The sequence below is a fragment of the Adiantum capillus-veneris genome, chromosome 20, assembly GCF_014529385.1.
Source record: "Adiantum capillus-veneris isolate H3 chromosome 20, ASM1452938v2, whole genome shotgun sequence".
NCBI classification, from domain to species: Eukaryota; Viridiplantae; Streptophyta; class Polypodiopsida; order Polypodiales; family Pteridaceae; genus Adiantum; species Adiantum capillus-veneris.
This window is the reverse complement of record NC_140950.1, coordinates 103954631-103970521: the sequence shown is the minus strand read 5'-3', so window position 1 is coordinate 103970521 and position 15891 is coordinate 103954631. Positions and strand designations below refer to the sequence as shown.

Below are 15891 nucleotides of genomic sequence, written 5' to 3'. Positions count from 1 at the left end.
AAATGAAGGGCTTGCTTGCTCTGCAACACATGACGGCAACCATTTGCACCTCCGTAGCAACCAGTGTGTGTTGTTCACAACCAGTCAAAAAGGCAGCTATGGCTATCCAAAAGGAGTTCAAAGAATGTGGGGGGTGGTTGAAACATCACAACAAAAATGGTGCAGCTGCATGCCGGTCATCACGTTTTTACAAAAGACAATAATGGGGCTTGCCAACCAGATGTTGAGGGCCCTACAAAAGTGCATTTTAAGGGATGGAACCCTGTAAGGCATGCTTCAACATGCCAATATTATTTTCACACTTTTTTTTTTTTTTTTTGGGGGGGGGGGGGGGGGGGGGGGGGGGTAATAATTTTATGTGAGGGCCCAAAGATGGTGAAGTAGGGAAGGTGGGGTAGGTACATAAGGATTTCTTTAAATAGCCAATGCCCAAACAAGTGGCACTAACTATATCCTCAACCCTTATCTACAAGAGAAGCAAAAGAGCTCACCAAACAACAGCATAGTGGAAATCATATGGGCAGCATGAACTTTGTGATGCCAGAGCTGCTGCTGCTTGGCCAAATTGTGCAGCAACATGAGAGTAGACAGCAATACAAAGGCCGAGTCGCCTCACCCAAAACCAAGCACCCCTCTTTTGCGCCCATGTCATCCCCTCGCCCTTCCTCCGCTGCCTCTTCTTCAGCTTCCTCTTTTTTTTCCTCTTCTACAAGTTCCGACGCTTGCTCTGTGGAAGCCACCTTTAGAAATCAAGGCATGCTGAGCCCTCTACAACAATCTCTCAAAGAAAAAGCAGTTGAAAGTGAAGAGAACAAAACATCACTATGCAACTCGATTTTGATTTGTATGCATTGCTGAAATGTTGTACTGTTTGCTGCCTCTCCCCAAGGCAGATCTTCAGCCTGCATATTAGAAGTGCCAAAAATTGTGCTTCATGAATCATAATATCTCCTTTTTTTATTTGTTGAGATTCATTTAATTGCAATGAAAAATCGAGTCTTGGTCTCTGCATACTATGTGCAGGCACAGGTGGAGAAGATAATACAAAAGGCCTTCTGTAGGCACAAGCTTAGATAACAGCTGTATATGCAAAAACTATCACTTAGATATGTGCAATTATCGAATGAAACTAGGTGATTTCTTTTGACATATGGGGGGCAAACGATGCAGACACTAGGACTTCCATTCTACTCCACTCCACAATCAAACCTAAATGTGCTAAATCAAATAAATATGCAACAGGTTCATTCCAACCTTGCAACATAATTGCATGGAATGCACAAAAAAACACAAGGTGAAAAGTCATGATGGCCTACATAAAAGGATGAGAAAAAGAGAATGTGATCTACTTCTCAATGTCCCTCTTTGTAGGAATAGGAAAACAAATGTCAAGACTCAACTCTCTCAGTGGCCTAGATAAGTGGCCGCCCCTCTTACAAGAAAAAGGAAGAAAAAAGATTTGCCATCATTTAACTTGCCGTGCGGCACTAATTTTGACAAGCTTTGTCCAACGGTCCACAGCTGCTCCCAAGAGTTCCATGCTTTAGTAAGCATGTGGTGCATCGGTTATCAGGAACATGTTACTGATGCAGCTGTGCCAAAATTGGCATAGTTACAAAACGCCTTGCATAGTTGCATATAAGACGAATAACTGGTGCACGTGTGACCATGCATGATGCACAATTATTTCAAAAAGTAAATGATAACTAAGCCTCACATAGCTCATACACCATGTTACAATCTCCCATTTGAAGGAAAAAGGGAAACATTAATGGAGCAATCTCATTTTATATGGCCCTTCCAACAAGGCGAATGCACCTTGTTATTACAGTTCTTGTACAAACACTTGGGCATGACCCCTGCCTACAAAAATGATCACACTTCGTGGCAAAAGAATTGCTCATATATACAGAGCTCATCCTACAGAAGAAATCATGAGACAGACATGAATCATCATAGCTCAATGGTTTGCTGATTGAGAGCTTGATAATGCCAGAGCTCCTGATTAACAAATTGTGGCTCAAGAAATCTACAAACAAACCACCAAAGCCTATACACATCTGAAAAGTTGTTTAGAAACCCCAGTGATACATATAGTACAGGCATCTCGAGTCTTTGCATCGTGTCATCTTTGGAGAGGCACTTGTAGCCCCCCGACATCTCCATGCACCCGACTAAACGCTCTTCATGGTGTTGATCCATCTTTGATTCCATGCTTAATGTGCCCTCGATGACTCCGGTCCTAATGGAAATGTTGCCCCTATCGGCAAGCAATTGCACTCTCTTAACATCAAAAGCATTGCCGGATGAATCTGTTAAACTGAAGGCAACAGTTGAGGCTCGCTCTGCTAACGATACCCCGCTACAAAATTTCACTAGTTTGGAGCACTCTGGCGGCGGATGCTGCAACCCTGAGAGAGCGGAGATCAACCACTCAGAAAGCGATCTGAGCCGTACAGCTACTCTTCTGTACCCCAGAAGGTCTGCATGATCAAGTCCCTTGCAAGTAATATTGTTTTGCACAAACACATTTTTTGTTGGCTTTCTCTGCAGAATATCCTTATTATGCTCATCTTCAGTGCCAAATCGAAAACTAGATGATGCACTAGAAGAAGCTGAGCTCAACACTCTGGCCTTTTCCGAATAATAGGTAACCCAGTCGTGTACCGTCAAGACTACTCTTGAGTGAACTTGAGCTGCTTTTTGTAAATGCTCTCTAATTTTGGCTTTGGTTTCGCATTTAAACAACCTCCTTAGCGATGTGCGACTTGCTGGGTATATTGTGCCAGCATTACTGCCCATGTAGCCGTAAGACGTACTTGGGCGGTTGAAATCGCTGTCACTGTGCTCTCGGGCAGATATTGATCTGAATGAAGCACCTGTGGGTACAGATCGATTTGCCAGCCACATAGAAAAACTTGAGGATCCAATGCATTTGTGAACCTGAGGGACATATGTACTCACATTTTTCTTCGGATAAATTATCCCATCATGGCTGAGTATGTCCTTATCTAGAACTCCTTTCCCATGGTTACAAGAATGCCTTTGAGCAGGATTTGCATCCACAACTCCTATGCCACCCACCTCATGTTTGGATAAGATGTTATCTACACCATTGGAATGGCAAAAAAAATCTCTTTTGCCATCACCCTCATGTTGCACTCCTTTGGATTGACTCAAATCATCACCATTGGATTGGTAAAACCATGCATTGTCAATAGCTGTCAGATCAACTGACCAATCAGGCTGGTGCAGAGAACTTTTCTTCAGATCCTGAAGATCTGAAAGTCCTGCTGAATTTCGTGAAGGTGTGCTACTTCTGTGATTAATTTCATCAACGCCAGAGACAGACGAATCTGACACTAACAATCTAGAGGAGAACTTATTTATTATCGTGACCATACCAATTGCACGAGCACGAGACGAATCCCCAAGTGTTCTTAATACAGATTTCTTCACTGCAAGGCAACCCAGGCCTGTTGGGTCTTCGCCAAACACATTGTAGAAAGAGCATATGACAAATTCGGGCAAAAAGAGTGAGAGCCCCAATGAATCCATCATCTTTGCATCTATACTGGTTACATCCAAAAGTACATGCCATCCATTCTGCTGGGCCTGTGGAATCCACCTAGAAGAGCTTCGACATCCTGTGACTCGTGACGAATATGGAAAAGCAAACAGACCCTTGCGTGCTACTCCCTTCTGCATGCACACCTTTCTCTTGCAATGCAGCTTCTTTTCTAGATCATGCGCATCCATTCTACACCATGGCCACGATAAAGCCACAGAATGAACGCTGCCGGACTTTGCAAGACAGCAATCACTTAGAGCATCCACATTTTCGCACTTGTGATCATATGCAAGGAGAAGGTTTGGCGCCTCATGAAAAGGGTACGATGTGCCTAAAAGCTTGAAAGCAGAGAAGGCGTTGGCAGTGAATACAATGTAGTAATCTTCCTCATCAAGATTGAGGTAATGCAGCACCCGCTTCCTAAAGTAACTTTCTGTGCTCCCATCCTCCGCATACATGGCATGAGTCGCTAGGTTTGATGGTGTGTGGCAACACTCTATACCAAGCTTGCCAACCTGGGAGCCTGAAAAAAGGCCCACTCCGGTGTAATCAAGACACGCTTGTCCCCTCTCATCAAGATGTGGGTACTCTTCACGCCGCAGGCTATCGATGATCATCGTGTCTTTATAAGAGGGATAGTTGACAAGGAACTCTGAAAAGGCATCCAATTCAGTGTCTACCTCCAATGATGGGGAATCCATCTTAGATTGTAGGTCCTCTCTAGCATGACTTGAAAGAGCGTGAAACACATCATACATCATTTGGAACTACACATGGTATTTGCAGCAACAAGTCTCTTGCTCTCGCATGAAGTAAGTACCTGTTATGTTGTTCAAGAAACAAGAAGCAATCAGTTGCATGTGTCGAGACACGTTGAAAAATTCCTCCTCATTCTTGAGTGTCTCGCCGGCATGGATACTTCACTTCTGTATGCCTCTAGGACCTGCTTGCTCAGGCTTGGATGCCCTATTGTCTAGTCTCTTTGCATTTGATGTCCCCATTGGATGTTTCAATATTCTTGCTTGATAGCAGTCGGTTTCGTGTATATGAGTTTTGGCACAATGGAAGACATTGAAAACTTCATGTTCTGATTTTGCGGGTGTATGTGACCAAGGGAAGCCCATTGCACTTTCATCATCACGGTTCTCTCTCAGAAAGAATTTGCATCTGAATATGCAATCTTTGCGACAACAGAATTCATGCGTCCCAAAAACCACCTCTCTCTCTCTCTCTCTCTCTCTCTCTCTCACACACACACACACACACACACACACACACACACACACACACACACACACACACACAGATACCCAAGACGACCTAAAGAAATACCTTGAGAATGCATAGAGCTCGTGGAATGGCACTGCTTCTGAATCAGAAGTTCCGATCGATCTAGACCAAAGCTGGTTCTCGCGTCAACGTGTGTGTGTGTGTGTGTGTGTGTGTGTGTGAGAGAGAGAGAGAGAGAGAGAGAGAGAGAGCAGCTGCCCACTACTTGAATGGGCGTTGATGAGCGCCTGGTTCCCAAGACTGAAATAGTTGCCAACTTGGCCTTTGCGGCCCAGACTCCCGCTTTGACATGTTCTTTGGAAACTAGTTTTTTTTTTATAAAAAAAAAGAGAGAGAACAGGAAATATATTAAAAAGAAGGGAAAATTACCAAAATACCCCTCTAATTTATGGAAATTAGCTTGCGCGACTCGCTTACCGGCGGATCTCGTTCGCTCTTATTATGACACAAATTAAATTAATGACACACATGTCAGAACTCTGAGCAGCTCTCTCTTTGGATGGGTGTTAGCCATACACACACACACACATCCAGTTCTCGTGGGTGGTCCTCTCTCTCTCTCTCTCTCTCTCTCTCTCCATATCAGGTTTGGCCGGATGCTGCCAGAGCATATCTTTCTAGCTCTCCGATTTCTCTCTCATCGTTAGTCTCTCTCTCTCTCTCTCTCTCTCTCTCTCGTATGTATAAGGCTTGGATTTGTTATTGCTCACAAAAAATGCCTTTGCCTCCTAATTTCATGTTCATTCATGCCACTTCTTTCATAATATAAAAATTTTCCACATGCAAACATAAATGTTGATATTAGCCTCTTAACCCATAGCTCATTGGTGTATGACCTTGTACGAATTACATTCCAAGAGACTACAACCCGCACATGAAGCTCCTCAAGCACTTTTTATGCTTTATGAATTGCACCACATTTGGCATACATGTCTACCAAGGCATTGCCAAGCACGACATTTTCTTTCAACAACCGATGACTAACAATATCATCGTGAATTCTTTTACGCATATCAGCATGTGCAAGTATACATGATTGCATTTGACCCTTGCCTTCAATATGCAAGCATTTATGATTGCATCGGAGAGACACCGTTGCTTCCCATTCACCGAAAACAGCCCAAAGCTTCTTGGCCTTGCCCAAGCTGGGAATATCCAGCAATCAATGCATTCTAAGAGACGACATCCCGCACTGGAAGCTTCTCAAGCACTTTTTGTGCTTTATGAAGTGCACCACATTGGCATACATGTCGGCCAAGGCATGGCCAAGCATGCTGTTTTCTTTCAACAACCCTTGGTTAACATCATCATCCTGAACACTTTTTCCCATATCAGTAGGTGCAAGTGTACATGATTGCATTGGAGATGCACCCTCGCTTTGCATCCGCCAAAAACAACCCAAAGCTTCTTGGCCCTGCCCAAGTTGGGCACATCCAGCAATCAAGTGCATTCCAAGAGATGAAATCCCACACAGGAAGCTCCTCAAGCACTTTTTGTGCTTTATGAAGTGTGGCATACATGTCGACCAAGGCATTGCCAAGCATGACGTTTTCTTTCAACAACCCTTGACTAACAATATCATCGTGAATTCTTTTGCCCATATCAGCAAGTGCAAGTATACATAATTGCCTTCAACATGTAAGCATATGTGATTGCATCAAAGAGACACCCTCCCTTTGTAGTCGTCAAAAATAGCCCAGAGCTTCTTGACCCTTCCTAAGTTGGGCATATCCAACAATCAGTGAGACGACGTCCCGCACAGGAAGCTCCTCAAGCACTTTTTGCCTCGACCTGCACATGACTCTCTCTCTCTCTCTCTCTCTCTCTCTCTCTCTCTCTCTCTCTCTCTCGGGTGAATTAGTAAACACCGCATATGTGATTGCATCAAAGAGACCCTCACTTTGCATTCGCCAAAAATAGCCCAGAGCTTCTTGACCCTTCCTAAGTTGGGCATATCCAGTAATCAGTGCATTCCAAGAGACGACATCACGCACATGAAGTTCCTCAAGAACTTTTTGTGCTTTATGAGGTGCACCACTTTTAGCATATATGTCGACCAAGGCATTGCCAAGCATGACATTTTCTTTCACCAATATCATTATGAATTCTTTTGCCTCGACCTGCACATGGCTCTCCCACTCTCTCTCTCTCTCTCTCTCTCTCTCTCTCTCTCTCTCTCTCTCTCTCTCTCTCTGGCGAGTTGGTAGAAACAGCTCTAAAGCACAGATGCTATGATGTTTGAGGTCTCTTGGGATTATTCCTACAACCTCAAAAACTTCTTCTCCCATCTCTTTCATTGAATTCTATTGGGATTGTTCCTACGACAATAAAACCTTCTCTCCCCCTCCCCCCCCCCCCCCCCCCACGGGTGCCTTCTTCCAAGACATGATTTGAGTTCTAAAGCTCATGTTCGCTCTCTCTCTCTCTCTCTCTCTCTCTCTCTCTCTCTCTTCTCTCTCTCCTCTCTCTTGAGTTGGTAGAAACAGCTCTAAAGCACAGATGCTATGATGTTTGAGGCTCTTGGATTATTCCTACAACCTCCACAACTTCTTCTCCCTTCTCTTTCGTTGAATTCTATTGGGATTGTCCCCCCCCCCCCCCCCCCCCCCTTCTTTCCTTCTTCCAAGACATGAGTTCTATCCTCGCTCTCTCTATGCGGCTAGATGTGTACACAATACACGACGTGTAGCAACAACATGGGGATTCAAAAAAACTTCACTTAGTGTAATGCCACCTGTAATTTTGAGTTTACTTCTAAATTTTAAATAAATGAGGATGAGAAAACCTACAAAAGTAGGAGAAATTTACTATAACAACGTGCAATTATAGTCATTTTACTTTTAACCTTTCTCATAATGTAGGATTTTTGAGCTTATCCAAAACTTCTTATTTAGCACTACAAGAGCCGACGGCTATGACGTGCTGTCATGTCGGATTCAAATCTCTCAACCCCGGCTCACCCGCTATCAAACTTTTGTGCAATCGTCGCCTACGGCTTCTACTCCCACCATTATTGAAAAGCATGGATTCTCTCTCTCTCTCTCTCTCTCTCTCTCTCTCTCTCTCTCTCTCTCTCTCTCTCTCTCTGTGAACCTCGGATGCTCAGGCGAATCCAGGCAAGGCGCCCACTTTCAAGCTAGCTTCGAATGCTAAGACTCTTCTCTCTCTCTCTCTCTCTCTCTCTCTCTCTCTCTCTCTCTCTCAGCCAAGATAGCACCCAACTAGATCTGCTGTGGCCGACGGGCGACGCAAGGAGGGGGGGATAGGGGTTTGCTATGGCAGTAGGAGGTGGGGGATGCTTTGGCGGATTGACTCTCTCTCTCTCTCTCTCTCTCTCTCTCTCTCTCTCTCTCTCTCTCTCTGCGGCGCCATGCATTCGCACACTGTTTTTCTTTGCTGCAGGGTACTCTCCTCGGACGTGCACTTGTTCAGCTAGCATTGCTTGCTCAACGACTGCAAGCTGGTGCCCTCAGCGGATGCCCTTGCGCCTGCCTTTTCAACTCCCCACATGCCTGGCCTTTATAGCAGCTCTTCTTTTGCCACCTGGAGGGCTGGAATCCATGTCCGCATAATAGATAGTATAGATGAAGGGCTTGTGCATGTTCAAATGACCCTCTCTCTCTCTCTCTCATGAGTTGGTAGAATCAGCTCTAAAGTACATATGCTATGATGTTTGAGGTCTCTTGGGATTATTCCTACAACCTCCACAACTTCTTCTCCCTTCTCTTTCCTTGAATTCTATTGGGATTGTTCCTCCGTTCCCCTCCCCCCCCCTCTTTCCTTCTTCCAAGACATGATTTGAGTTCTATCCTCGCTCTCTCTATGCGGCTAGATGTGTACACAATACACGACGTGTAGCAACAACACAGGGATTCAAAAAAACTTCACTTAATGTAATCCCACCTGTAATTTTGAGTTTACTTCTAAATTTTAAATAAATGAGGATGAGAAAACCTACAAAAGTAGGAGAAATTTAGTATAACAACGTGCAATTATAGTCATTTCACCTTTAACCTTTCTCATAATGTAGGATTTTTGAGCTTATCAAAAACTTCTTATTTAGCACTACAACAGCCGACGGCTATGACGTGCTGTCGTGTCGGATTCAAATCTCTCAACCTCGGCTCACCTGCTATCAAAGTTTTGTGCAATCGTCGCCTACGGCTTCTACTCCCACCATTATTGAAAGCATGGATTCTCTCTCTCTCTCTCTCTCTCTCTCTCTCTTTGAACCTCGGATGCTCAGGCGAACCAAGGCAAGGCGCCCACTTTGAAGCTAGCTTCGAATGGTAAGACTCTTCTCTCTCTCTCTCTCTCTCTCTCTCTCTCTTCTCTCTCTCTCTTTGATGCAGCCAAGATAGCACCCAGCTAGATCCGCTGTGGCCGACGGGCGACGCAAGGAGGGGGGGGATAGGGGTTTGCTATGGAAGTAGGAGGTGGGGGATGCTTTGGCGGACTGACCCTCTCTCTCTCTCTCTCTCTCTCTCTCTCTTGCGCCATGCGTTCGCACACTGTTTTTCTTTGCTACAGGGTACACTCCTCGGACGTGCACTTGTTCAGCTAGCATTGCTTGTTCAACGACTGCAAGCTGGTGCCCTCAGCGGATGCCCTTGCCGCCTGCCTTTTCAACTCCCCACATGCCCGGCCTTTGTAGCAGCTCTTCTTTTGCCACGTGGAGCGCTTGAATCCACCCTCGCTTTGCATCCGCCAAAAACAACCCAAAGCTTCTTGGCCCTGCCCAAGTTGGGCACATCCAACAATCAAGTGCATTCCAAGAGATGAAATCGCACACAGGAAGCTCCTCAAGCACTTTTTGTGCTTTGTGAAGTGTGGCATACATGTCGACCAAGGCATTGCCAAGCACGACGTTTTCTTTTAACAACCCTTGACTAACAATATCATCGTGAATTCTTTTGCCCATATCAGCAAGTGCAAGTATACATAATTGCCTTCAACATGTAAGCATATGTGATTGCATCAAAGAGACACCCTCCCTTTGCGGTCGTCAAAAATAGCCCAGAGCTTCTTGACCCTTCCTAAGTTGGGCATATCCAACAATCAATGAGACGACGTCCCGCACAGGAAGCTCCTCAAGCACTTTTTGCCTCGACCTGCACATGACTCTCTCTCTCTCTCTCTCCCTCTCTCTCTCTCTCTCTCTCTCTCTCTCTCTCTCTCTCTCTCTCTCTGGGGTGAGTTAGTAAACACCGCATGTGTGATTGCATCAAAGAGACCCTCACTTTGCATTCGCCAAAAATAGCCCAGAGCTTCTTGACCCTCCTAAGTTGGGCATATCCAGTAATCACTGCATTCCAAGAGACGACATCACGCACATGAAGTTCCTAAAGAACTTTTTGTGCTTTATGAGGTGCACCACTTTTAGCATATATGTCGACCAAGGCATTGCCAAGCATGACATTTTCTTTCACCAATATCATTATGAATTCTTTTGCCTCGACCTGCACATGGCTCTCCCACTCTCTCTCTCTCTCTCTCTCTCTCTCTCTCGGGCGAGTTGGTAGAAACAGCTCTAAAGCACAGATGCTATGATGTTTGAGGTCTCTTGGGATTATTCCTACAACCTCAAAAACTTCTTCCCCATCTCTTTCATTGAATTCTATTGGGATTGTTCCTACGACAATAAAACCTTCTCTCCCCCCCCCCCCGGCCGCCTTCTTCCAAGACATGATTTGAGTTCTAAGCTCATGTTCGCTCTCTCTCTCTCTCTCTCTCTCTCTCTCTCATGAGTTGGTAGAAACAGCTCTAAAGCACAGATGCTAAGATGTTTGAGGTCTCTTGGGATTATTCCTACAACCTCCACAACTTCTTCTCCCTTCTCTTTCGCTGAATTCTATTGGGATTGCCCCCCCCCCCCCCCCCCCCTTCTTTCCTTCTTCCAAGACATGATTTGAGTTCTATCCTCGCTCTCTCTATGCGGCTAAATGTGTACACAATACACGACGTGTAGCAACAACACGGGGATTCAAAAAAACTTCACTTAGTGTAATCCCACCTGTAATTTTGAGTTTACTTCTAAATTTTAAATAAATGAGGATGAGAAAACCTACAAAAGTAGGAGAAATTTAGTATAACAACGTGCAATTATAGTCATTTTACCTTTAACCTTTCTCATAATGTAGGATTTTTGAGCTTATCAAAAACTTCTTATTTAGCACTACAATAGCCGACGGCTATGACGTGCTGTTGTGTCGGATTCAAATCTCTCAACCCTGGCTCACCCGTTATCAAACTTTTGTGCAATCGTCGCCTACGGCTTCTACTCCCACCATTATTGAAAGCATGGATTCTCTCTCTCTCTCTCTCTCTCTCTCTCTCTCTCTCTCTCTCTCTCTCTCTCTCTCTCTCTCAACCTCGGATGCTCAGGCGAACCCAGGCAAGGTGCCCACTTTCAAGCTAGCTTCGAATGCTAAGACTCTTCTCTCTCTCTCTCTCTCTCTCTCTCTCTCTCTCTCTCTCTAACGCAGCCAAGATAGCACCCAGCTAGATCAGCTGTGGCCGACGGGCGACGCAAGGAGGGGGGTGATAGGGGTTTGCTATGGAAGTAGGAGGATGGGGATGCTTTGGCGGACTGACCCTCTCTCTCTCTCTCTCTCTCTCTCTCTCTCTCTCTCTCTTTCTCTCTCTCTCTCTCTCTCTTGCGCCATGCGTTCGCACACTGTTTTTCTTTGCTGCAGGGTACACTCCTCGGACGTGCACTTGTTCAGCTAGCATTGCTTGTTCAACGAATGCAAGCTGGTGCCCTCAACGGATGCCCTTGCCGCCTGCCTTTTCAACTGCCCACATGCCCGGCCTTTGTAGCAGCTCTTCTTTTGCCACGTGGAGGGCTGGAATCCATGTCCGCTTAATAGATAGTATAGATTCCCAACATACCCTTTAAATTTCAAAAATTCCCAATGTACCCCTCATATATTGTCAAAATTTCCCAAAAAGCCCTTCAAATTTTTCGAAATTCCCAAAATACCCCGGTTGTGAGAGTAAATTTATCCAAAGATTAAAAAATATGTAGCTCTTCATAAGAAGACTAACTGTCTATCAATACAAGATACTAAAACTAGGCTATGTAGGCTTTGGAGATGAAGTGCTTCATTATTTTTAGACATAATTGTCTTTTTTTGGGAGGCAAATTGTGACAAATTACATGCTAAGCGATAAACAACACATTCTCATTGTCAAAAAAGAATAAAGATTAGGAAATCGTGAACAATCCAACTGAAATAGATCGAAGGGTATTTTGTGAATTTTTGAAATTTGAGCGGTATTTTGGGAATTTTCACAAATTAGAGGGGTATTTTGGTAATTTTTCCTAGAAAGAAAAGAAGTTACAACAGTGCCTCACAGGTGGGGAGAGAGACATCTCTTAAAACAATTACAATAAATCAAGGCAAGCAAAAGCCATGAACAGTCTTTCTCTTGTATAGGACCTCAGCATAAGCTCCTTCCATATTTGTCATCTGTGTTCTCTTTGGATGATACTAGTACGGTCGGCCGCCTTCGGGTACTAGTAAGCTCGCGCTCAGGTGTAGCAGGGCAGTACTGGTAGCACTCTCTCTCTCTCTCTCTCTCTCTCTCTCTCTCTCTCTCTAAGGTGCAGCTACGCACGCAAGGCAGAAGACCTCTACAGTGGGTTGCACAGGATGCAATGGGGTCGTACGGCTGGGCAATAAGTCGCGCGCACGATAAAGAGGGATTCGAGTGCCCACCCCTTCTTGCCTCCTCCTCTTGCTACTTGCACTCGCGTGTGGAGTCTCGAAGAGCCTGCATATAAATTTTAGGGCTGTGGGCTGGCAGTTGCATACAAGCTTGAGCCTCTTCTTCCATGTAAGTGGCACCCATTCCAAGGTGTGCACATTGTCCAATTCGAAAGTGTTGAAAATTGACAAAAGGTACAACAACAGCAGAAGGTACAGTAGCAGCAGAAAATCAAAAATAAAAAATAAAAAATCGCAAGCCTTCAGACAATTGCAGAATTCTAAGAATTTATAGGAAATTCAAAATTTGCAGAATTGACAGGAATTTGCAGAAATTACACAAAAAACGGAGGTTTTTTGCCGCTTGGTCGTATTTTATAGAAATTGCAAGAAATGGGCCATGTATGCTTAATGTGGAACATGTATGCATAATGTAAAAGCACCTATGCGTGTAGGCTAATTTTTCCTCATTTCTGACACCGATCAAGCATGAGGAAGCAAAGTGATAAGGCTGACCCCTTAGAAGAATGCAACGAAGAAATGGTCGAAACCATAAACAATAATAACCGCCAACTTTTAGGGACAATAAGAATGCTCGAGAATCGCGTTTCGGCCCAAGAAAGCAAGATCGCGGCAATGGGAGATCGGATGATGGCCGAAGACGGAGAGATTGCATCACTCAAGAAGGAGCTCGCCGAGGCACGCTTGAAGAAGGAGAATTGCAACCTTCAGTAATAGAAGAGCTCAACACGATCAAAGAACAAGTGCGAGCCATCAAAGAGGGGGAAGAGCAACACAAAGAAATGACAACCTCTTAGGCGGACGTTATCACAAAGACTCAACAGAAGGCAGATGAGACCGAGAAATGGATTGAGGTTGCTAAGAAGGGGAAAAGCAAGGAAACAACTACGTCCACACCCACCATACTTAACCTGACACTAGAAGAGGAGCAAAGAAGGCGTGTGCGCTCTCTACACGTGAGAATTTGCGGCCTTAAAGACAAAGATAATGTGGACGAAGAGGTAAAAGAACTCATGGCTTTGATGGGGATTCATGAGCCGATGCACTCAAGAGCTTGGAGAGTGGGCAACAAGAAAAATGGGAGCAAGGGGGAAACCTCGAAAGAAAGAGCACTCATCCTTCGTTTTCCCTCTATGGAAGTGAAGAAGGACTTTTTGAAGAAGAGACCAACTCTTAAGAAAACGGGCATCTTCCTCGGGGATGACCTTACCCTATCACAGATAGCTCAGAGATTAGAGCGACAAGGGAAAAGGTAAGATTGCTTTTTATCGCGATGGAAGAGTGGTGATATTGGAGCCACGCTCCACATGACGGTGTGAGACCTATGGGACCACACTCAAAGTTGCTACCTGGAATTGTAATGGATCTATGCGTCTAGGTGTGGGTGCTTTTGAGGAAAGTTTTAGTGGGAGAGATATCATCCTCTACTTTGAGACACATCATGCCCCTAGGCAGTCTATGCCTCACATTAATGGATACAGATGGGAGACCGCATGTAGACATGAGACACGAGCAGAGCACAGAGGGCGGGGCTCAGGTGGAGTGGCAGTGTTATTCAAGGAGGAGTTGCAGCCATTGATACACATAGCTCGCAGGGATGAGCAAGCTAGGTACATGTGGGTGAGATTGAGAGCAGAGACAGGCAGATATATTTACATTGCTATTTGCTACTTTCCCCCGAGTACGTCAGTGTATGCACCACCCAGAGGACAGTCCCCCTTTTCTATTTTGAATGATGACATCTGGGAGTTCTCTAGAGATGGTGAAATCATCATTCTAGGGGATTTCAATGCTAGGACTACTCATCATCAGACAGTTTTTATGATACTTTAGAAGAGATGCTGAGAGAGCTGGATGTTGTAGAGACAGGCCTATCCAGACTATCACAAGATGGGGAGCATACCGAGTATGGACGACACTTGATAGACATGGGGACTGCACATGGATTGGTCATCTTGAATGGCCTACAGAGATTTCCCGCCACGGGGGGTTTTACGTGCTGTCCACACAAACATGGAGCTAGCACAGTGGATTATGTCACGGCACAGCCGAGTCTCATCTCTAGTATCCAGGACCTCACAGTTGGACCCAGACCTATTGGTGTGGTAGTGGACCATGCTCTTGTGTCGCTGACCATCTCTTTCGAGTTTAGTGTAGCACACAGGCCACAAGCAGCAGCTCCTACTCGCTACACCTTCATGCTGGAGACAGACTCTATATACATAGATGGGATCTACAGACGCTTGTGTACAGAAGAGCCAGGGTGACCTTTGGAGGATCTTACTACTATACCGACGAAGATGTTACATGATGCAACAGTAGAGGCATACCCACACACACAGCCTGAGCAGAGACGTCGTTCTGGGACCATGCCCCAGAACAGTTGGTATGACGAGGAATGCCAAGAGACCAGAGCTAGACTGCAGAGAGAGGTGCATTTGGGGGACATCACTCACAGACAGTCATCACAGATTGACTTCCGACGCCTAGTGCGACGGAAGAAGAGGGCATTTTTGGCTTGCCTAGAGCAGGATCTACACCAGCTATTCTTGAGTCAGGACTCACGTGAGGCATGGCGGCTCTTTCATGAGCACTCCCCTCCCCCTGTCATTACCTCCACAGAGGCTTGGGGCCAGTACGCATCATCTTTGTACACAGTGCCTGGACAACTGCCCCTTCCCGACCCCCCCGATCCATGCCCCTATACATGTGCTTTTTTCACTGCTGAGATGGTGAGGAAGGCCATTGATAGGATGAGGACTAGGAGAGCATATGATCATGATGGCTTAGTGGCTGAGCACTTCATGCATGCTAGAGATCTACTAGCAGAGCTCCTAGCAGTTATGTTTAACTGTGCCATTTGTGAGGGCTTGCCTGATACTTGGAGCCTATCTACTATTGTACCTATCTTCAAGTCAAGAGACCCTATGGAGCCTGGGAATTATCGCACTATCATGATCGGACACACATTGGCACGGTTGTATGCATCCATTCTTGAGCAGAAGCTGAGTAGATGGACAGAGAAGGAAGGGATATGCGCAGCCGGGCAGGCAGGATTTAGGAGAGGTTTTTCTACTCTTGACCATATCTTGACACTCAGAGCCATCATTGAGGAGGGCAGATCACATGGGAGATGGATCTTGGACTTCCGCAAAGCATTTGACACCGTACCCAGAGCTAGATTGATGCACAGATTACAGGAGATGGGAGTACCCACATAGCTCATTTGGGGGGTCATGGCATTATACAGGTCAGTAGTGGGGCATGTACGCACCTCAAAGGGCCTATCTATAGCGGTTC

The 15891-nt window shown here is 45.4% G+C and overlaps 1 protein-coding gene across 1 annotated transcript; it reads right to left on the bottom strand.

Annotated features, from left to right (window-relative positions):
* Positions 1-349: 349 nt before the first annotated feature.
* On the bottom strand, positions 350-5094 carry LOC147433012 (uncharacterized). The gene is made up of 2 exons (XM_086492767.1): positions 4904-5094; positions 350-4391 (listed from the first exon to the last, which is right to left on the bottom strand). Exon 2 carries the CDS (start codon positions 4330-4332, stop codon positions 1954-1956), a length of 2379 nt encoding a protein of 792 aa, XP_086348893.1. The 5' UTR covers positions 4333-4391; positions 4904-5094; the 3' UTR covers positions 350-1953.
* Between the last annotated feature and the right edge of the window lie 10797 nt (positions 5095-15891).

Excerpts from the sequence above, each read along its gene's own strand:
- LOC147433012 (XM_086492767.1), bottom strand. The coding sequence starts at position 4,332 with ATGATGTATGATGTGTTTCACGCTCTTTCAAGTCATGCTAGAGAGGAC.